The sequence below is a fragment of the Anser brachyrhynchus genome (assembly GCF_964034855.1).
Source record: "Anser brachyrhynchus genome assembly, chromosome: 3".
Classification (NCBI taxonomy): domain Eukaryota; kingdom Metazoa; phylum Chordata; class Aves; order Anseriformes; family Anatidae; genus Anser; species Anser brachyrhynchus.
Genome location: NC_137696.1, coordinates 93,081,462 through 93,104,771, shown reverse-complemented (window position 1 = coordinate 93,104,771; position 23,310 = coordinate 93,081,462). Strand labels below are relative to the sequence as shown.

The following is a 23,310-nucleotide window of genomic DNA, read 5'->3' as shown; positions in this document are numbered from 1 at the left end:
GAAGTCTTCAATTTCTAATGATTTGAGACACTAAACAAAAATCCCAATATTTAATTTAAAAGGACTGTTTTACTTACAAGTTCTTCCGGTGTCAGACGTACGTCCACCATCCCCTTCTGGAAAAACTGGAACCACAGTTACAGTGTAAGGTGTGTTGGGTTCAAGAGTTCTCAGGACGACATAGTTTGTATTGCCGGGTACTGTGGTCTACAAATTTAAAAAGAAATACAGAGGCATAACATTTACATGAAAATGCAAAAAGTTCAGCTTTTTGTATCTCCATTACTGCTGATATTTATTTTAGATTATTCTATGCATGATTACTAGCCCACAAGGGAACATATACTGCAATTAACATAGGCAGGCCTATTAACATCAACCTAGATCTGATTTAACCCAAGAGATTTTCAAATTATATATATATTTTTATTGCTGAATATAGCAGTAACCTCACAATCCAGAATAGTAGATTGCAATTTCCCCTCCTTTAAAAATCACCACCTCCACCATATCTCATTTGTAGACTGGGTGTGATAAAATCTTTATGACAGAAGAAAGTTGTTGACATTTGAGGTAATAGAGTTCACATTACCTTCTAGAATTGGCCTTCAGGAAGATTCTGTCTTGGACAATGGTCATTAAGTCCTATGCTCTCCTGTACAACCGCTTATAGCTGACTTTCACTTTTGATCCTGTTCTACTATTATCAGTAAAAAGAATCTACAGTGATCTTTTTAATGAGTATTATTTAGCAGTTCAAGAGTCATTAAGTCACTTTCAAAATCAGCATTACATAACACTACAACATGATAATGACAAGAAGTAATGAGCACCTCATGTTGTAAGTAAAATTCCATGGCATTTAGGAATACTTTTTTTCAGTAGCTCTGTGCATGCTGTTGAAATAAGAGTAATTCATGTCTTCCTTATTTCACTGGCACATCAACTTGTGCAGATGTGGAAAATGAAACACAAGTGGGAAAGAATAATATTTTCCCAACCTGCAACAAGTGTGATCAAATCCTATTTTCAAGATTGTTTTAGCTCATTAGTAATTAAGTAATTTTAGAAGATTAGAATCCACCCATGTGGATTTTTCTGCTTTCAAAAATATCATCCCAAATGACTGACTACTGCCACATGACTTCTTAGTAGTAAAAATGGGTAGAAATAAGGTCTGACTTTACAGCCTTTTGTATACCCTGAAATCAGCTTTATGCTCACACATACTGCCCTAAGAATAAACAAACAAATAATGTGTGTGGTATTAAATCTCCATGTTAAGGTCAAATACATAAAATCAAATATCAGTATTACAAATGAGAATAACTGACTTTCATGGGGGTATTCTGCATTTGCTTCAGGGTAGATACAAAAAGAAAATGCCAGTGTGTTGACAAACAAGACACACTTCAGTCCACAGGATTCCTCTCACTACCACCATGGGCTGCAATTTATTTAAGACAGTTAGTGAGATCCACAGAAGGGTTTACCATTTCTTCTGCACCTCCAGCTGTAGGCCCATAAAACACTTTGTACTGGCGAGGATTTCCTTCTGCATGATCCCATCGAACATTCAGAGTACTGGTGGTTGGGTCATAAACTAGCACATTCTTCACAGTAGTGAGAGGTTCTGAAACAGATCAATGAGCTGTCAGAAATGTGGGGCCACATTCTCTCACCCTGTGCTATCAGATCACGCCCATGCAATGTATTATTAGGAAGTTTTTTAAAAGCAGGTTGAATAGTTCGTGTTAAATGTTACTTGTATTCATCAGCCAGAACAAAACAGACCCACCCAACAGCATAAAGAATGCTAAATACAGTAAAAAAAGTTTCTTTCTGGACATTATTTCAGAATTATAGCATGAGTTCATTAGGATTGTTTTCCTCACTTGTCTCCAAGCACATTGCTATGTTTGACCTTCCAAAGCAGGTTCAAAAATAAAGTACAAATTAATTAATAAATCTATTAATAAATAGATAATTTAAATATGCAATTAATTAAGTAATTGAAAAAATAGGGAATTGGTTTTTATGCCTGAAGTGCCTCTGGTAGCAAATCACTCAGTGCTTTCCACAGAAGGACCAAAACAGTATTATTAACATAAAATAGTACAGTCTCCAATTGCATTCTGTAAAGGCCAGCCTCCAAATGGAAGGTGCTCACAAGAAAATAGTAAACTTACACCTAACAGCACACATGTGAGAGTCATATGCCTTCAGATGCTTGAAGGTTTTTGTTAAATTGTGACATAAGGAGACAATTAAACAGATTAAAGTGAGGAAGAAGTTCAATGGTAGCATTAGGGTTTCTCTCAGCTTTCAGAAGTCTAAAATTAGTGGCCTAGGATTTCTCTTTAGGCAGTAGACTGATAGGCCATCTTAATTAGTTTAGATACTTGAAATCCACCGAAGGACAAATAACAAATAGACATGATGCATTTCACCACAGAAATATTTTCTCATCTAATCTGAAAAGCAATACATCAAATTTGTTTCACACCTAACAAGAAGATCACAAAAAGTTACTTACTGGTTCTGCCTCGTCCTGTCATTCGCCCCCCTTCACCATCTGCATACATTGAGGACACAGTGATAGCGTATGGTGTGTCAGGCTGCAGCTTCTGTATCACTACACTGTTCTGCCGCCCACCTACCATAGTCTGCAGTAAAACAAAAGGAAAAGATTAAAGTGCTTTTCATGCTGCTGTTTTTATGCTTACTGCAATAATGAACAACGTAATCATTTGATGCTGAGTGGAAAACACTATGGTATATCATATGGTGCAATCCTCTTGGGATGGAAGCTGACAGTAGGCATTGAACAATAATCATATTTTCATACATATTCATATTTATCTTTAAAAGTTCAGACAGAGTCCAGCAACACAAAGCCAGTATTCTTTAAGACCTCCAAACTTGCATGTAACCACAATCACATATCAACTGTCTGTTCTGTGCCAGAACAGAGCTGTTTCTCCACATTGCCTCTGACTACATAATATTGAAATCAATGAGAGTCTTTTATTCATTTTGACAGACTGTGAAGTGTCCTTATTATGCTCCACTCTCAGGTAGAAGGCAAGCATGGAATACATAACAATACCCTGCAGATCTCTAATATAACATTTTACTGACATTGTCAATCCTTGATTTCATGCAGTTTATAACACGATGCTTCTGTTTCTAATACATCCTTTTTAAGAGTCTAAAATCATTATACATCTTTCATTTCAATTTTTCCTTAATGTAGAATCACAGAATGGTTTGGGTTGGAAGGGACCTTAAAGATCATCTCATTCCACCCCCTTACCATGGGCAGGGACACCTTCCACCAGGCCAAGTTTCTCAAAGCCCCAGCCAAACTGGCCTTAAACACTTCCAGGGATGGGACACCCACAGCTTCTCTGGGCAACCAGTTCCAGAGTTCTAACCACTCTCTGAGTAAAAAATGTCTTCCTTACACCTAATCTAAATCCACACTCTTTTAGTTTAAAGCCATTACCCATTGTCTTACACTCCCTGACGAAGAGTCCGTCCCCGGCTTTCCTGAAGGCTCCCATTAAATACTGGAAGGCTGCTATAAGGTCTCCCCACAGACTTTAATCTGTGGGCTAACAACCCCAACTTTCTTAGCCTTTCTTCACAGGACAGGTGCTCCAGTTCTCAGAGGGGGTATATATAATCCTGTTCCAACAATCTCCACCAAGGAAAAGATTTGCAGTACATTACAAATAATATTCAGATCTCTGGCATCTGGGAATTTTGAGATTTTGTGTTTTTAATTGTGTGAAAAGTGCACTTACTCTAGAGCATCTTTTTAACTTTTAAGACTACCTGCTTATTTTCAAAGCCTACTCAATTCATATGTGTATGTTGTCATAAGATCTTATGCTGATGAAGTGAAAACAAGCAGGAACTTACTCATCTTCATATTTCATAGAATAATTTTAATTTACAAGGAAACTTTTGATTTGTACTGAAGTGTCCAAAACACAATTCAAACCATAAATGCTTTTAGCATCCTATTGTGGCTGCCTCCATAGTTTCATATCTATTTGCCTTTCAAAATCTGTCCCTAAATGATCACAATGGCCTCCACAGTTTGATGTGCAGTTTTTGGAGAGTTGTCTTCAAACCATCTGTGGTGGTCTCTCCTGATGCCAAGGCCATTAGATGTCAGAACAGTCTTAAAGAGCAGTAAAGACCTTCTAGAAATTCCATTTTGTCTATTTCAGTGGGACAGTCCTAGGGACCCAACCACAGCAGTTTAATCAAAATATCACAGTGACAAAAAAGTAAGTAATTACTATCCTATGACTGAGAATTATTTGCAGACATTAATATGCTGTGAACAGAGCATGCTTTTCTCAAAAAATGGAGTCTTCTCCAGCTGCCACTCCTGGATTTTATCCAGTTGTGAATAATTACGTCCATTACGATTAATTAAGTCCATCCTTTGTCACTGCACAAATTTCCACAGAATGCCCATAATTCTTTTTTTTCACTCCAGTACGAGCAAAAATATGAATTCACCTTGCTGCTGCTTCTTATTCTTTTAATGATTTCTCAACTAAACTCATTCAACTCATTCAAAAAAATTACTTTAGCTGAAATGCATGTTGTTCAGAAGAAAGTAGAAATGGGTGCATAAGTATCCAAAACATTCCTAGATACGCTTCTGAACATGGTGATCTCTGATTACAGGAACAAGCTAAATGTGTATGGTTTTCATCTGAGACTCTGAGTCATGTGTCAGTAACCACAACAGCTTCCCACTGCAGAAGAGGGCATTTTTAAGTAGCGCTTGTTTCTAATAAACAGGCTGACTGAATTAACATTCCCAAGTGGTGTTGCATGGACCATGGGCACTCATCACAATTCTTGCTGATGATACAGGGAAAGCTGGCTAATCACACAGTACTGGCTCTCCCTATCATTACAGCTGCTCAATCATATTAAAAGACACTCAACCTTAAACTATTCCCTAGCACATGTTTCCCATGGACTCATGTTCGCCGCGAAGACTTCTTGGGGGTTATTCTCTCCCCAGCGTGGTAAGAAAGGATACCATGCAATTCTCAACTGCCCACAGTATGTTCCAAGGCAAAGTGCCTCTAATAACACACAAATCACAGTATAAAAAAAAAAACATGACGAACACTGTACTATGGAAGTAGTCACGGTAGTTCATATTCTTGACTGTTGAGGTAACTATGTACCTGCATATCTGTAACTTGTATTCTTATGTGCTGAATGATTTATTCCTCAACAGACTGTAACTATATTCTAGTTATATCTATAGACTATATGTTTTTTTTTAAGGGGCTGTATCTAAAGTTATGGGTTTTTTTGCTCCCTAGAGAATGTCTATCTCAGATTTGAAAGGGGAGAAAGAAAAAGGTAGGAATATATACTTACCTACTACAAATGTGTCTTCACCTAAAAGGTGATTAATACGTAGTTGTGCTTTGTAAATAAATTCTTCTAACACATTAATTTGTAGAACTACCTTATAATAACTACAGTAATTCAAAATTAGTTACCGACTGTTCAGGGCCATCTCCACTGATAGGCTGGTAAATGATCTTGTATCTCTGTACTCGACCACTGGCAGGATCCCACTTTACAGTCAAACTGTGTGACGTTGCATTGTATACCTGAAGGTTTCGTGGGCCACTCTTTGGGGCTGAGAAAGGTAGTGAAAAATAAATATTTAATTCAAGCAAAAAGCAGGAGCAAACACTTCATTCATACTTTTAGGGCTGCATGAATGCCTGACCAAGAGCAGAATGTATTAAGAACAAGACAACATAAACTGTAATGTTTGTAAAATAATAAACATGTGGTAATCTAATGTTTAGTATTCTTCCAAATACACAATGCTGTTTATTAAATGATCTCAGCTTTTTAATGTCAACATTCTTCTCGGTTTAGAAAAAAAGGTAGCTATGAGTTTTCTTTAATAATAACATACCCGGAAATTCAGATTCTTACCTGGTGTGGTTATAGGTACCAAGGGTACTAGAAAAAAAAAAAAAAAAAGAGTGTTCAGTATTCTTGTATGTGTATGCTTTCTGATTTAACAAATATCAATAATAATATGCAGATACCCTGTAATTACTTACATGTTCGTTCACTGCCAATCAGGTCATCGCTTTCTGATTCATCAGGATAGATGGCAGTAACTGAGACTTCATACAATGTATCTGGATCCAGATTTTCAAAGACCAGACTGTTGTCATCCCCATTTAAGATGGTCTTGTGGGGAAATAATAAATAGATAGATAAATAGATAGATAAGATAGATAGATAGATTTAAAATATGCCCTCTGAGAGACTGCCCCCAAAATCTTATGGTGACTATTCTTACCTCCTGTTTTTCTGATCTTCCATAGGGTCCCCAGGTTATTCTATATAGAGAGACATCTGGAGCTCCATGATCCCAAGTTCCTCTGAAACTGTGCTTTGTTACATCTGTGATTCTGAGATTGACTGGTGCTGGCACAGGCTCTATTGTGAGAAAAGGAAACAATGTAACTACAAAATAAAGGTAAGCCAAGGAACTACTCAGACAAAGAATTTAGAAGATTATGTAGATGATTCAGACCTTACTTACCGTGCTTCAAATGAGTACAGTAAAATACTGTGGTATAACTGAGCCCACCTACTCTAAGCAAATTGTCCTTCATAATCTCACATCAACAGGTCGTCACCTGATAAAACTGCTCTAATGACCTCAGAAAAACTCACACACCTACTCACAACAAACAAAGTCCTAGCTCTTACATTTTGGAGTTAGAAGGGGTAATTACGAACTCCCACATACAGACATTGAGGTCCTGCATGAGTTTCTTCCAGATCTTAACATTCCTTATATAAACCAAATAAGTCATGACTGAATTACAAGATTGTCTTAGAAAAAGTTCACTGAGGTTAACTGTAAGTTAAGAAGGCAAAATGTTATAGCTACTGGAAAGAAATGAGTAAAGAGGTAAAACCAAATAATTAAACTAAAAACAATTATTTTGGCTGATTTTTCCTCTTTCTCTTTACACATTCAGACAAAACCACAGCTACAAACCACAGGCTCACACAAAAGCAAGCAAAACAACAACAACAACAACTCAAAAATATTTTTAAAAACACCAGGCTTCAAATGAGAGCATTTTTCTTTCTTTTCACATCAGAGTGATGGCCAGTGATAAGGTAACATTGCTTATTTCTATTCTAGCTCTTCATTTTAACTGTGTTCTTAAATCATAAGATTAGATCAGGATGAGGGCTTCCCTGATGTCAGCTTTTTCTTTTTAGTTGGACATGTCTCTTACATGGATATCTGCTCTTACACTCTGTGCAATATGATTTTCTTGTTCTGTTGTTATTACTGAAGAGTCACCTTTATGATTCCCTGAATAACATCTCTAAAAGTACAGGCTGATTTACCATTTCATGCTATAAAAACTCTCTGGTACCAGAAGAAAGATCACATCTCTTTAAGCCCCTAATATATGTCCCAGATTCTCACTTGCTTTCCTAGATATCAAAGAACTGTATAGACTTGCAAGCCCTTTCCTCTGCGTTCTCTAATTCTACCTTTACATTCCTCCTTCAGCATCTTAATGTCAATAATTATGCTTCAGTTGCTGCTCTGCCTCCTCATTGCAGACCAGTTTCAGTGTTCACTGTAGTAAAATACAACTCATCTGAGATTTCTGGGGATTATTATATTGCAAATAATGCTACAAACAAAATATTTCTCAGACAGATGAAATTATGTTTCCACCTTAACTTAGTAATATATTGCAACATACTGAAATAGAATATAACGTTAAAATAACTAAAAGAAGGGTTGTTAGGAAAACTTACGAGTGACAGCTTCTGCAACTATTGGTAGAGATTCCCCTTCATCATACACAGCAACAACTTTTACATTATACAGTCTTTGGGAGGAAAGGTCAGAAAGAGTGGTGCTGGTTTTGAGTCTGTCAATTTCCACCTAAGAATAAAAATAGTGACTTAAGTGTTTAAAATTATTCTGTTTCTGATTCTGCATTTGATCAAATGTTAGAAATCCCTGTACTAAAAAATAGGAAAGTATTAGAATAGAAATAGAAAAGTATTCTATGCTAAATTTTGTCATTTGTTGCCATACATTTACATCTGAATATTGAGTTCTATCCACTAGCCGTCCTTGCAAAGAGTATTCTCTCAGATACCAGTAAACTTTTTGTAACTCTTTCACTGCTTAATTCGATTTGGAAATGAGGATACAGAATTTTCAGAAATTCTCATTCACTTAGAAAATTAACAGAAAATTCTCATTCATTTAGAAAAACACATTTAAACCTCAAAGAGTTATATTCATGTCCAGCAGTAAAATTATGGAATGTTTGCACGTAACTGTAAGAAAGACATCTCTAACAATGCTCACCCATGAGCTGCCAGTAGGCAGAGGGGCTAACATACCTTTATTCTGCAATCGTGTTCTAATTCTAAAAGCTTGGCAAGGTAACACTTAAGCAGAGAGAAGAAATGGCTATTTATCAAAGCACAGAATAATTCTCCAATCAGTTTGAGCTTTTTTTTCCTTTCTTTAAGAGGAGAAGGAGGAGGGAAAGAAAGAAGAAATCCATCTCAAGTTTATTCAGCTTCCAAGACATCAGTACCCTTTCCTGACTGCAAATTCCAGGAACTGATGTTCTCTGTTCTTAATGCTGGCTTGCTACATTGCTTTTACTATTTATTTAATAAGCTAGCTCCTCAAAAGAAAACCACCAAGTACTTGCAAAAACATTCCTTTTGCTTACCTCCTTTATGTCAGCTTCATCAGCTACTTTGTATCTTAGGATATATTTTCGAACCTTCCCTGGAGCAGGATCCCAGAGGACATTCATGCTGCTGTGAGTAACATCCCTAATTGTTAAGCCTCTTGGTCCAGGCAAAGGTACTGTAAAAATAATGACGGTAGTAAGTGAAAATGCTATTCACAGCAGAGGCACAGGTCTCTCAGCAGTCATTAAGTATTTTCATATATTGCATTGAAATGGAGGCAATAATTTTACATGAAGTTCATTGCTCAGGCCATTATCTGAGACAGCTTAAGAACATATTGTCCCAGCAATAAGCAAAACAGCTATAAACAAGTAGCTTCATATTTGTAAATTATGAGCACAATACAGAAGTAACAGAGCTTAAAAACTTAACTTTTCATGTACAGTTTCATGTATGGGCTTAACATTTTTCAAGAACATGAAGATTACCATATAGAGTGCATCTAGCCCAGAAACATTCCTCTGGCAGTAGGAAATGTTTAAGGAAAGATGTTTAAGGAAAGGTAAGCTATGTTTAAGCCATGGTTAGATGATTTTTCCCTTTGTATGGCATGTTTCCTTCTTACCTAACTTTTCCAATTTTATTAATATTTGGGGAGGCATTACATTTTCTGTATTTTAGAGAATGTCTGAATTTGAGAACAAGGTTTCTAAATGCAAGCAAGACTGAGTCCTTTTTAAAAACACTATAACACTATAACTTCCTTCATTACTGAAGGAAAAAAGAAAAGGTTCCTCTTTTAATAGTAGGTACCTTTTCATTGAAATTGCCCATAAGATCTTTTGGAAATGTGAGAGTGGTATAAAATGCATAAAATATGGATAAGATGGTCTTCTAAATAAAACAGAATATATAAAAACTGTTGCACGAAATAAAATGAAAGGTAAATTCTGCTGAAGCAATAACAACAAAGCAAAAATCAAGATGTACATACATGTCACTTCCTGGGAGGTGAGTGGGTCACTGGTGATATCACCAAACAATACATGAGCTGTTAAAGTGTACTCAGTATTGGGGATGAGGTCTACCAGCTGAACCTCATTCACTGATGGTCCAACACGCATCTGTACATGAAAAATAACACACCATGTTTAAAAACTGAAGAAAGCAAAGGCAGAAGAGCAAGCAATGATTTAACCTCAAGGGAATTTTGTGAGATTCACAGTATATTTACAGCTTCCTGTCTGATGTCATTGTATACAATAACCCAGTAATCACTGCACTTTGAGTGCTACATATCAGCCTCTTTTGGTTATTATGATATATCAAGAAAATTGGTTTTTCTTATTATTTTGGTAGAGTACAAGAGGTGAAGACAAATTCTCTTACCTCTTTCTCTGTGGCTGGGACTGTGGCATTCACTGGTTCATATGTTAACAAGTAACCTGTAGCTCCATTGACAGGTTCCCATCTCACTCGCATAGAAGTTGATCCAATGTCATAAACATACAGGTTTCTAACTGAAGACATTGGCACTGTCATATAAAAAATATATATTAATTTTTTTCACCTTTTTCACTTTTCATATTTCACATCACAGTATATCACAGAAAATATTGTGCATGGGTATTGGGGTACATTACAGGCAGTAGAAAAGTCATCTACAAGTAGTAGTATTTTAAATGGTGCTTAATTTAAGAATGAAGTAATTGTCATCACATTTTGAATGTGCTATAGATTTGCTACACACACAGTTAAAAAACTATCTTACAGGTCTGCACTGGAATACTTGAATATTCTAAAAAGCAACATTAACTCGCATGAATGATCTAATATGAAACAGTACATGACTACTTTGAGATCTGCACTTCTAAAAAGATTTTATATACTTTCTTTTTCTATATTTCTCAAATTATCGAATAAATATCAAAAATTATCACAGACTTTATGAAAATCATGTAGCTTCTTTAGGGATTTATGACAAGGCTAATGCAAAACAATGACAGAATTGAAATGAGACACTAGCATTCAATATTCTTGAACAGGGAGGAAAGTCACCCTATGTTGCATTCAGCACAGAATCCACCTAAATCAATCCTGTAGACAGCTGACAGTAAAAACATAATGGCTGTGTCTCACAGAAGTGATTTTATTGTGTTGAACATACTTTTAATTAATCTGATAAAATCAGAATGAATTTCATATAGTATTCTGTCTGCTAGTAGCAGGAATTAGTTATCTAATATGGAAATGAAGGACTACAGGTTTCTATCTGACCAAATTTCTATAGTTTATAAACTCTGCCTTGTAATTCATTGCTATTGCTCTAGTCTAAGAAGGTGTATACCCCTGTGCTTTATGAGCCCAGAATGAAGTTGGAACAAACATTTTTTCCACACTGCAATTTCTCTTTGCTACAGCTTTCCAGACAAGATCTCAACAACCAGGGTAACACAATCTGACCATTGAAATTAAAAATTTTGTTTCCTCTAAAAATAAAGCCCACAGTGCTAAAAGTTCTTTTGAAAAGTTCTCCTCATATCAAATTGGTTCTTATGTTATTCACATCACAATTATAACTTACATGTTGTTTCACTGCCGATTAGAGGTTCACTGCTTTCATCTTCTACCACTGAAAACACGTTAACAACATATTCTGTTTCAGGTTTCAGATCTTTCAGAACTGTTGTAGTTTCCATCCTACTTACATAAAACTACATAAAAGAGAATGAATGTTAACAACTGTATAACAAATGTAAACCTGTCTCTAAGAGAAAAATAATTCCTTGTGAAACTCTTCAGAAGTCAATGGTATGGAACTGAAAATCACTATAGTGTTAATCTTCTACATATTTTATCTTACAGTATAACATTATTTTTGCAAAGCAAGCTGTAGGGAATGCTCAAGCAGACTTGTTTTCAACACGACTGGATGTAGCTAGCATCATTCACTCTGCACCCTGCTTTCACACATGATGTACATTTTTACATTATTCAGCAACATAAAGAAAGTGCCATCACTATATGTTACCACCTGGAAAAATATTTCAAGCATCCAGGATAATCCAGGTTATTACAGTACATGCCACTAGCAACACCTTGCAGAATAGCAATGCCAGCAAGCAGTCAAGCTGTAAAGTCCATATGCACTGGAATGATTGTTCCAACCCAAATCAGAAGTCAAATCCTGAGGTCATGTTTTACTAAGATTAAACTCACCATGAGTCAAATTTGAGTTAAGATTTAAAAGCTACATTCAGAGATGGTACATTCCGAGTTCACTCTTTTTTTTTTTTTTTTAACAAGAAAATGTATTAAAAGGACAGTGAGCTTACTTGTGAATATGCTCAGAAAAATCCTACTACAGACTTATTTAAACTGATATAGGATAATGGAATACGAACAGAAAGGAATTACTGGAAATATCAGTAAACTCTTTTTAATAAATACATTTTACTCCTGGATTAATAATTTTAAAACAACCAAAGCCATCTTTATGCTCCTATTTTTTGGAATTTTGTTTACCATTTATTGAAATTCTTGACCTTGGAAGCCTTTTTTTTTCATTTTCTCCTATACTGTACAGACCCTAATGAACAAAAACTTTAGAATGATGTTACTGTAATGTGGAATTCCAATGTTATTGTGGCCAATCTCAGAGAGAAACATTCAGTACAAACCTGTTGAGGGGGACCTCCAGTGGTAGGGTAATATTCAACTCTATATCTATCAACACTCTCAGGAGGTGGACTCCATCTCAGACGGAAAGAACGAGGTGTCACTTCTGAAATAACTAGGTTAGAGGGAGGTGGCAAATCACCTACACGTGGAAAAAGTTAAAAATGTATTAATTTATCTTAAGTCATCAGGAATCAACAACATGAAAATGTCAGAAACTGACAACTGAAAACAAACTAGAACAAGACAAAAAATAGCTTAGGGAAAAAAAAAATCAAAAAAAAAAAAGACTCCAGTGTTTCCTTGGAGTACCATCAGCTAACATTACTGTTTTTCCATGCCAGGCTTTGCTTTTGAGCTGTCAGACATTAATACTTAAAAACAGTAGGGTTGCTAAAAGTTTCTTTATTGGATGAGAATCATCAAAGAACCTGCCACACTGAGCAAAAAGGTAACGCTGAGAAACGTACTTCCTGACTCTGGGAAAAAAGGCAGGCACGTCCAGCCATGTCATGCTGTGTTAGGTATAACACAGTCATTGTTTAAATGAAAGGAAGAATCCCTACAGGGTAGTCCAGGTGGTCTGCACAACTTCCTCACACTAGCAGCTGAAAAAACAGCCCAGGGCTACGCAGTGTTCCCAGTAAGTAATAAAAAGGAATTAGCATCACAAGCACATAGATGGAAGAAGGATGAACTAGACTGAAAATGTGATGTACCTGGACCTTTCACACTGTTACACAGATTCGTGGTTACATCCTCAACTATGCTAGCCAGGAAGGAGAAATCTGCAACATTGTAAGCATGGATGTCATCTGGATCCGTTGCAATCTGCTTCAATTCATTTTCGTCTGCATTTTTAATACCTTACATAGAAGACATGAAAACAAAACTTGTTAGAAATGACAACTATGAAACATAACACTATGAACATAAGCCCTTAAACACACTCTTTGAATGTAAGTACCCTTTTCAGGTACTTTAGTGTTTCCACTTCTCTATACTCTTAGCAGAGGGGTGGGAGGAAATTTGCTCAGGCAACCTCTTCATGTAATACTTACCAATTGCATAAAGTTCCACTCCCTCATCTCTGAGTCTTCTTGAAGGGGTGACTACATCATCTTGTGATTTGCCATCAGTAATGAGAACACCAATTTTGCGAGCTCTGGGCCGTAAGCCTGCATCTTGCCTGAAGTTGTTTTTTAAGATGAAATCCAAGGCCATTCCTAGCATGACACAAAGAGGGCAACCATCACTATAAACTGTTTCAACATACAGTCATGATAAAGGCTAGCATTTCATCCTAGTGATTTCACTCTGAAAACATCATTCCACAATTTACCACTTCAAGAGGCACTCATTATCTAGTTGTGGTCCGTCATGTACGCTTAACAGCAACTGACACTATTTCAGCCCTTTGAAGGTCTATAATCTCTTACCTCCTACGCATCACGCTCCTGTATGATCCACTCTAGCCTCCCTTTTGGGTCACCTTGCTTTAATGACAACCCTGACACGGAACTACCTTTTCTTCTTCTCATATGCTCAACAATAACCCAAGCTCTTCATCACCCAAGTTCTTTCCTTCTCTCTTTCTCCAAATTTCCACTAAGAATACATTTCCATGTACACTTACATATGTCCACATACATATACATATGTATGCATATACATAGGCCCATTCTCTTCCAACCATACTGGAGAGAACTATAAGGCCCTTTCATCATGGATGAATTTGAGCCCCCTACACAATTCCAGGGTCATCTACTAGAATTCTTTTCATGGAGCTTAACGAAAATCCTAGTGGTGTGACATACCTGTTAGAGTATTGCCTCCTTTGTATGGTAAGTTGGCTACAGCCTCTAACAAAGCTTGTTTTGTTCGGTAAGCATTCAGATTCCATTCTGTCCTTGGATCTCCACTATATTGCGCAAGACCTGGAAAAAGCCATTTTTACTCAGTTATTATGTAGCTATGCAGCAACTATGCCTCATTTTCTCTCTGACATATGACGACTTACCAATCTGTACTTTGTCAGGACCAATATCAAAAACTTCAACGATACGGGCTATGAAGTTCCTGACAGTTTTAAAATTTGGCCGCCCAATACTCCATGAGCCATCCACCAGCAGCACGATATCAGCTTCTGCTCTGGTTCTACATTCTAAACCTGCCATGTCAACCAGAAAAATATAACCTTAGCATGATAGATTTCAACCAGAAAAATATAGCCTTAGCATGACAGCTTTCTTTCCCAATCCTCTTTTATATGACATATGTCATGAGTTAGTTTCCAAAATAGCTCTAGTTTTATTCACTGGCACTCTGTCAAGTATGACCTATTTGTGAACGTTATTCACACTAGTCACTAGTTCCATGGCAAAAGCTGTATAAATTTTTTCATGTACATTTCCTTTTAGAAATAAGCCTTCTAAAATGTCAGGGCCAGTGCTCTTCCCTATTGTCATGTCAGTATCTATTTCGGTCTTTAAAGATGGCTGATAACCATCTTTCAGAGATTTCATAAACTGCTTCAGAGCATTTCCAAAGGACTACTGAGCTAACCACTGACATGGCAGTGAACATTATCAGATTATCCAATGTCACAGTATTTTAGTCTATTGTTTATGACTAAACTATTGCTCAATTTTCAACTATGTAGCAGTGGAATTAACAGAATATATAACAACCACTTTCATATAAATATCATTTCTGAATTTTCAGGGACAAAAGACTTAGTAATACAGGTGGTACAGTAGTTTGCACATATAGGAAAGAAAGATCACAGTTTAGAAGATACACAAACATAAACACAGTTCAAGAAATAGAGAGGGGACAAGAACAAACATTTATATAAAGCTGCAATGTTCTGAAAAGGTAGGAAGTTACTTCAGGTATCTTCAGTTCACAAATTACAGAATAAAATATGCATCATATTGTTTTCATCACATGGAAGATCACAAAATATTTATACAAAGCAGAAAGACACAATAATTTTATCCACAGCCATTTAAAAAAAAAAAAAATCCTTGCTCTCTCTCTTTTCCTGTAGATTGTGTTACCAGCTGCAAATTTTCTGGCTTCCTGCCATCAGAGCTTCTGGTCTTTATATGGAAGAAATCCCATTGAGAAAAATCAGCCACACTCATCACAGTTGAAAGATATTGTGATTTCATATATGTTCCACATAATTGATCCAACACTGCAGACTCATGAATATAACTATTCCATGTACCTGGGGGTTAAAAGCATGATCCTCTTCTGCATAGAAAATATAGATCTAGTCTTTAGTCAGGACAATAAAATAAGTTGGGAGTAGTGTTTAAGTAAAATTATGTTAGTTCAAAAACTTGCATGCATAACTTTAATATGGAAGTTAAGGTTAGCTTCTTGTACAATATAAAAGTTAAACTATTCTGACTTTTATTTTTCTTCCAACTACCATAGTTCCCCACATGGAAAATTCTAGCAAAGGCACCTAGGGCAATTTTTTCCCCCATTAATAAATAATGTACTATTACATTTACAGTCCCAGATATAAAATTCATTTCTCACATTAACCATGACTCAAATCCATGCATTAGTAAAACTAAATAGCTTAAAGAATATAACACTCAAGACAGAAATGACAGCTGGTGTAATAAAAAATAACAAACCACTCTTGGTGTAATTATTTTTCTGCCAGACTTATTACAGCTTTACTTTAATGTCACTGATGGCCTGTTATGTAGTTTTTCTTAGTTTTACCCTCTTGCATTACACTGAGTGGGACAGCAATAACTTCAGAAGTTTCTAAAAACGTTGTCAATAAAAAGTGAGGGTAGTACTTTTACACAGCCCGATGTGGAAACAGGGCATTAAAGAGGTTAAGCAAGAAGAATATAGAGTCAATTTTCAGAAGGTTTTTTATATTGTTTTGTTTTGTTTTTAACTCTGAGATGCGTTTGCACTGAGGCTCTTTGTCCTCCTGAAATTCTGTCTTCTCTCTGATGGTTATACAAACCTTAAAATAGCAGAGAAGTCTTCACTTCTTTGTGTACACTTGGCTACTAAAAAGCAACAACTTGATGCAGACAAGCTCTTTATGATTTCCATGACGGAGGAGTGAGCCCTGAAACTCTCTTCATCCAGTATTAATTGCAAGTATAGTGGCCACAAGATTCAGTTAACATACAGAGGCCCATTAACCACATCAAGGGAGCTGCTGTCATACCAATCATAGAAACTTTGATTGGAATGTTTAGCTACGCAGGAAGAAATTCTCAGATACTGGAAAACACTCAGCACTTGCACTTCTGTACTGAATCTCCTCCTTCTATGGTAAAAGTGACTAAATAATGGCTATGTTGCATATAAACTTAAATAATACACAGTAATATTCTGACATCCCCAGCTAACAGATCTTTGCCCATTATATGATCTTAGTCTTAAAAGGAAAAGTCACCATATAAGGACAAGCAAATGGCTAGAGATCTGCCCAAAATTCTTTGTTCTACTCCTGTGAACACCCCTGTAGATGAGCAATGACCTCTGTTCAAGAATTTGACCTTATGTGATTTAACACAGATGTGAATGGCTTGAAAATGTGATGCAGATGGCTTTCAGTAATCAGCAAAACATGGGTTGCCTGAGTTATCTTTTTTGTAAGATCATCTAAAGGGAGCAGAGGACTAGAAACATGAACTAGGGCATATTTAGTGGTCATTTCAGATGAGAGGTTATGTCATCAGATTAGGGAGTCTACTGAATCCTGCAAATAGATATTTATGTGCATTAGAAAAATGATACGGAATGCAGGGAAGCTTTCAATCTCTTTTATCCAAAAGCCAAGACTGCATTTTATTGAATAAAATCATGTTTACCTCTAGATAAAAATGGCTCCGTAGTAGTATCTGAAAGGGTGGTCATCTCCTGTCCAACAAGTGGGTTGCTCTCTCCTCCTTCAAACATTCCAAAAACATTTACCTTATAGGTAGTTCCTGCCCTGAAATAGTTAAACAAATATACTGTAACTGAAGTCACTTGGCTAGCTAAATGTTGATACTTTGCTTATGAAGTCTTCATAGTTTTACTCCACAGAGAAGAAGGTGTTAAAATGTGAAGCACAGATACTAGTTCTTCCACAAGACAGTGAAGATTTGACCTGAAGCTGGTTTTAGACTCTATACATAAACTTATAGTCTTCTTTGTTCAAGTAATTTAAGATTTTTAATGATACCATTTTTAATATGCATACAAGTTTATATGCATACAATTCATAACAGATTTTGACTTGCTCTGAAGCCTACTTTATAAATCCTGGCCTCTTAGAAAATGAATCAAGAACTAAACTAGGCTTCTTTTTTTTTTTTTTACATAAGTTAAGGAACTTTTCAGAGAAACTTTAGAAATCCCTGCTGTCTTCTCCATTGCCCCATTAATACCATCGTATGTGAAATGCAGAATGCAACTTTTGCCCATATCTTTGCCTCCTTCAGTTCCTATGAGAACACCAGAAGTGATGTGAATAACCTCAGAAATAGCCCTGCCAGGTTCTTCTCAAAGATTGCATCACCAGATCATGACATTTTACTGACAAAAATACTTCCTAATTTACAGTAGATTTTGCCAGGCATTACAATCCCTAATCATGGTTAAGCAAAGCCCCAAGCTAAAGTTATTTTTAAAAAGAAAAAAAGAAAGAGATTATTATTATCCATACCTGAGTTCCTCCAAAACCACTGTGCTGTCATATGGTCCTACTATTAGTTCTCCAAGATTCCTGTCATCTTCAGTTGGGTGGAAAGTTACTTTGTACCCCTTCACTCGCCCTGGGGCTGGCTCCCAGGTTACTCGGAAGCTGGACATAGTTGAATCAGAAGTTCTCAGATTTCGAGGTGGCTTAAAGGGAGAGGCTGCAATAATGTAATAAAAGGATTTAAATCAGGTCTGCCTATGAAAAAAATGACAAATATGCTTTTGTGTAAAAAGGCACATGTAAATCCAGTATTAGTTTCAACCCTAAACTCTTTGTCTCTTTCTTTGACTTAAAGACAAGTATCAAGATATGAAAGGTGAGATTCACTTCACCTAATTTTAGCTATCTAAACAATAGACACATAGTCTATGTTTGTTATCAAGGCTCCCTCTACAGTCAACATATTGAAGGGTAGATAGTAATTTATCTCACCTGTCTTAAATATCCATCTGATTTTACAGTGAATGTTGACCGTGGACTAACCACCATCAGTCTTTCTATTTATTACAGAGAAAGACTATACAACCAGCTTAGATTAGCTATCTTTCTTTTAAATGACAAAGGGTAGGTGAGCCAGAGAACAAAGAATGGCATAAGGTATTTACAGTGTATCTCAGTGTACCTCTGCCCAACAAGGGCAGAAACATCTCAGAAAAAAATCTCTTTTGGTAACAGCTCTCTACCTATGGAAGCAGAAAACTGATTTTAAATCCCCTTGCTTTGATCTGGAGAGCAAGAGACCATTTCCTTACAAAACAAAAGACCAGCATCAGACACAAACAATGCAGAGTAGAAAATTAGCTTAAATTAGTTTTGTTTTGACCCCATAAATCCCCTCACCAGGAATTAAACATTTTAGAGTTTCTGAGAGAGAAGACTGCTTGTCCAAAAGGAAATGGTCTGTGAGGTCAGTCAGGCTTTCACTGGGGACTCACCTACTGGCCAATTTAAGTGCTTCAGGTTTTCCACAGAAAATATGGCTACCAAAAACTATTTAATGGTTATTTAATCAATAACCAGAACCAAAAAAGCAAATAATGAAACTGGCAGTGCTTGATTAAATAGTCTGTAGACAAATACTGTCTCCCTCACACAACACTTGTTTTAACTTCTGGTGACAGTGTTTCAAAACAAGTCTGGTATTTTCAAAACATAAACCACATCTACACCCTCACTGTAACAGCAGAAAGCTGTGCTCGGATCTCATACAGAAATTTCCAACAAATCAAATTCTCTTCTCAACCTCTAACATTTTCTTTAATTTGTATATCAACTCATAATCTTAGCAGACTCCACCACAGCTTTTCTGTGTATTATGATTACCAGTTTACAGTAGAAAACTTTAATGATCAAACCCTGTAAAAGTATGTATATACCTGTTGTTCCTTCTGCTTTTCTTGATTTTCCTTGTCCAAAGTCATAAATTGGAACAACACTGAGGTCATATGTAGTTCGAGGCTTAAGTCTCTTCAACACTATGCTTGTGGCAGGAGCATTTACTCTTCCAAACATCTGCCTTCCTCCATTGCGCGGTCGGTAGTACACACGGTAAGACAAGACTTTCCCAGGTGAAGGCTGCCACGTGACTCTCATTGTATTCTCTGTCTCGTTGTCTACTGTCACAGTCCTGGCATTTGGTGACACTTTTCAGTGCAAAAATATGGGTAAATGTTTACTTTGTCACATAAAGATATGTTCAAAGGCATGCCTACAAAATTAATTTAGCTGTTTTTTGGTTTTTTTTTCCTTCTTTAAAATGACAGTATTTCATTGGGGGAAGCACAGGTAAACCTCACAGGGCATTGTTACTTTCTTTTATGATTATAATGAACTAAATAAACCTAAGTCCATTTTCCATTACAGACCAAAAAAAGTGATTACATGATGACACAGCCTAACTGGGAGGTTTACTTAATAGCACTTATTGATAATTTGTTAAGTAATGGATTCAGGATGCTAAAGTGAAAGTGAAATATATATTATATATAATATACATATGATACATAATGTAATATATATTATATATATCATAAGTGAAATATATATATTATATATAGCCCTTTTTTAATGAGCAAAATGATCTACAAACTTAAGATTTTCTAAATTTTGGGTTTACAGGTCTGATACAGTACTAGTAAATGCCTGAACTCCTGAGTGTTGGGCCCCATAGAATACTCATGAGTATTTGGAAAGTCACTAAATGTAGAACAGTATTAGTGCTGAAATAAGGACAAGGACTAATAAAGCATTCTCTCTACAGATTGCAGCACTCAGCTTTTAAGAGATATTTTCCAGACTGTAGAAATGTTACAAAAGATCTGAAATGAAATGAAAGGTATGTAATGCTTGTTGTGAACCAACATAAACCATCTAGGTTGTTGCAAAACAGAACTGGCATACCAGAATCAGTCAGTATTTCATCACACAGTCAGGTAGGCTTTGCAGGCTACAGTATCCTCTCCCAGACCAAAAAACTGAGAATTTCTAATTGTGTTTGCACCACAAAGATGAAATGTCAGTTAGTCTCAGATCCAGGTCTATTGATAGTCCTGGTAGCAAGTCACCAGTGTGCCCTGGCAGCCAGAAGGACCAACCATATCCCAGGGTGCATCAAAAACACCACTGCTAGCCAGTCAAGGATGTGACCGTCCCACTCTGCTCTGTGCTGGTGTGGCCTCACCTCAAGTACTATGTGCGGTTTTGGGTACCACAGTATAAGAAAGATGTAAAACTGTTAGAGAGTGTCCAAGGGAGGGCCACAAAGATAATGAAGGGTCTGGAGGGCAAGACATATGAGGAGCGGACGAGTTCCCTTGGTTTGTTCAGCCCAGAGCAGAGGAAGCTGAGGGGAAGCCTCATGGCAGCCTGCAGCTCCCTCACAAGCAGAGCGGAGGGGCAGGCGCTGAGCTCTGCTCTCTGGGGACAGTGACAGGACCCGAGGGAACAAACGGCATGGAGCTGGGACAGGTGAGGGTCAGACTGGGTGTTAGGGAAAGGTTCTTCACCCAGAGGGTGGTCGGGCACTGCAACAGGCTCCTTAGGGCAGAGGTCACAGCACTGAGCCTGCCAGAGTTCAAGAAGCTGTTTTCAAGAAGGGTTTACATGACAAGGTTTTGGTAGCAGAGGGCTGCAGAGGTGGCCTCTGAACAGAGCCCAGCAGCTGCCCCATGTCAGATCAGAGCCAGCTCCAGCCAGCTCCAAAAGGGACCCACTGCTGGCCAAAGCTGAGCCAATGAACGACATTGGTTGGGCCTCTGGGAGAGCAGATTTAAGACAGGGCAAAAGACTGCTGCACAATAGCAGCTGGGAGAGAGCAGTGAGAAACAGCGCTGGAGACACCAAGGCAGAGAGTGACCGCAAAGGAGCAGTGAAGACGAAGACTGACTGCAGCCCCTATTCCCCATTCCCCTGCACCGCTCAGGGGGAGGACATAGAAGAGGGTGGATGGGGGTGGTGTTTTTCGTTTGCTTTTAGTTTCTTACTGTGCTATTCTGCTAGTGATAGATAATAAATTATATAACTCTCCCTATGCTGAGTCTGTTTTGCCTGTGATGATAATTGTTGAGTGATCTCACTGTCCTTATCTCAACCCTTGAGTCCTTTTCATCACATTTTCTCGCCCTTACCTTTGAGGAGTTCAGCTGCCCCGAAGGATAAAACCACCACAGAAGCATTTGGACAACACTCTCAGACATATGGTCTGATTTTTGGGTGGTCCTGTGTGGAGTCATCATTTGAACCCAATGATCTCTGTGGGTTTACATGGCAAGGTTTTGGTAGCAGGGGGCCATAGGGGCCCCTTCCAACATGGGATATTCTATGATCCTATGATTCTGTGATCAAAATCTCCCCCTGAGCTTCAGTTTGAGGATTGTGAAGATTGAAAAGGGAAATAACTTGGAAGGGAAATTCACTGATCCTATGGGAATTTACCGTCTTCCATCCTTACTCTATCTACATTACTTACTATATCTACATTACTTATTCCAGCAGATTTCCAGCAGTCACACAAAGCACCCATGAAAGACTGGCTTCAGAATAATTTTCACAAAAATCACATCTCAAGTTGGAGGTAATTCTCGCTGAATCGAACCCTACATGACACAGAAAAGACTTTCCTTTTTTAATGGTCAAAGAAAAAGCTAGAATTGATTGATTTGAGGTGAGACTTTGGTTTAGGGGACTTTTCAGAAAGTAAAGGTGAAGAAAAATAAGGTCGAAAATATTATAATTTTTTCAAGAACTGAATATTACAAATGGTGGTAATGCCATAGTACACTCACCATCAGTAAAAGCCTCTCCTTCTACAGGGTCTCCTTCTCCACTGCTGTAGGTTGCATATACTGAAATCCTGTATTTAGTCTCTGGCTCCAAGCCTTCCAGCACTGCATCCACTGTGTTTCCAGGGACTGTCTTCTCTCCCATTGTATCATCATAAAGTGATTTCCATACTATCCTATAGTTATTAACTGCTCCTGGAGCTGGTGTCCATGATAACCCAACTGTAGTGTCAGTTATGTCTGTGGTAACCAAATTACGAGGTGAACCACGTTCTGCAAGAAAGAAAACAATAAATCGTCGCTAAAATACAAAGAGCAAAAGTTAGCAAAGTACAAATGGAAAACTAAAATGATCATAAAAGCAGAATCAAAATTTTGGCCCGTCAACACTAGTTTAAATAACATACATGTGTAGTTCCAAGAGAAAACTGATGGCTTTATTCAACAAAATGCTGAAAGCTAACTTTAAGCTATGAATAACCTATCCCATACTGCACAAGATCCCTAGCAGTTATGCTTTAAAATTTGCAAAATAAAAATGATATTAAGCGAAGTCTCAGAATGAAGCCAATGCTTAAAAGTGCTGCAGCTCATTTGCATAGGTTTTAATTCACAAGTAAATAATTTTCCTTCATTTGTTCATCTTTACCCTCACGTGTAATTTTTTTCTGATGGGCAAATAAAGAAGACTTTAACCTGAGTGAAATAGTCCATTCAAATTCTCTGACAACATTATTTATTTAATTAATATTACTATTCTTATTTCCTTGAGTACTGCTTACTGCTTACTAGATCTACCTGCTATTTCGTTTTATCTGTTTACAACTAATTTGCAGT

General features: G+C 37.1%; 1 protein-coding gene across 8 annotated transcripts in view; it reads right to left on the bottom strand.

Annotated features, from left to right (window-relative positions):
• The window catches only part of COL12A1 (collagen type XII alpha 1 chain), a 97,518-nt gene that overhangs the window by 41,416 nt on the left and 32,792 nt on the right, over positions 1-23,310 (bottom strand). For 5 of the 8 annotated variants that reach the window (XM_080584496.1, XM_080584492.1, XM_080584495.1 and 2 more), the window contains exons 14-34: positions 22,477-22,746; positions 19,570-19,836; positions 18,158-18,350; positions 17,319-17,440; positions 14,477-14,626; positions 14,274-14,393; positions 13,518-13,682; positions 13,176-13,322; positions 12,459-12,598; positions 11,363-11,492; positions 10,168-10,313; positions 9,773-9,902; positions 8,814-8,953; positions 7,873-8,002; positions 6,377-6,516; positions 6,132-6,264; positions 6,001-6,027; positions 5,550-5,692; positions 2,537-2,666; positions 1,494-1,633; positions 78-207 (exon numbers count right to left, since the gene is read on the bottom strand). In XM_080584496.1, coding sequence (XP_080440622.1) covers positions 78-207; positions 1,494-1,633; positions 2,537-2,666; positions 5,550-5,692; positions 6,001-6,027; positions 6,132-6,264; positions 6,377-6,516; positions 7,873-8,002; positions 8,814-8,953; positions 9,773-9,902; positions 10,168-10,313; positions 11,363-11,492; positions 12,459-12,598; positions 13,176-13,322; positions 13,518-13,682; positions 14,274-14,393; positions 14,477-14,626; positions 17,319-17,440; positions 18,158-18,350; positions 19,570-19,836; positions 22,477-22,746 — 3,093 coding nt within the window. The remainder of the gene's footprint in view (positions 1-77; positions 208-1,493; positions 1,634-2,536; positions 2,667-5,549; positions 5,693-6,000; positions 6,028-6,131; positions 6,265-6,376; positions 6,517-7,872; positions 8,003-8,813; positions 8,954-9,772; positions 9,903-10,167; positions 10,314-11,362; positions 11,493-12,458; positions 12,599-13,175; positions 13,323-13,517; positions 13,683-14,273; positions 14,394-14,476; positions 14,627-17,318; positions 17,441-18,157; positions 18,351-19,569; positions 19,837-22,476; positions 22,747-23,310) is intronic. The other 3 variants (XM_080584497.1, XM_080584499.1, XM_080584498.1) reach the window with 1 other exon arrangement.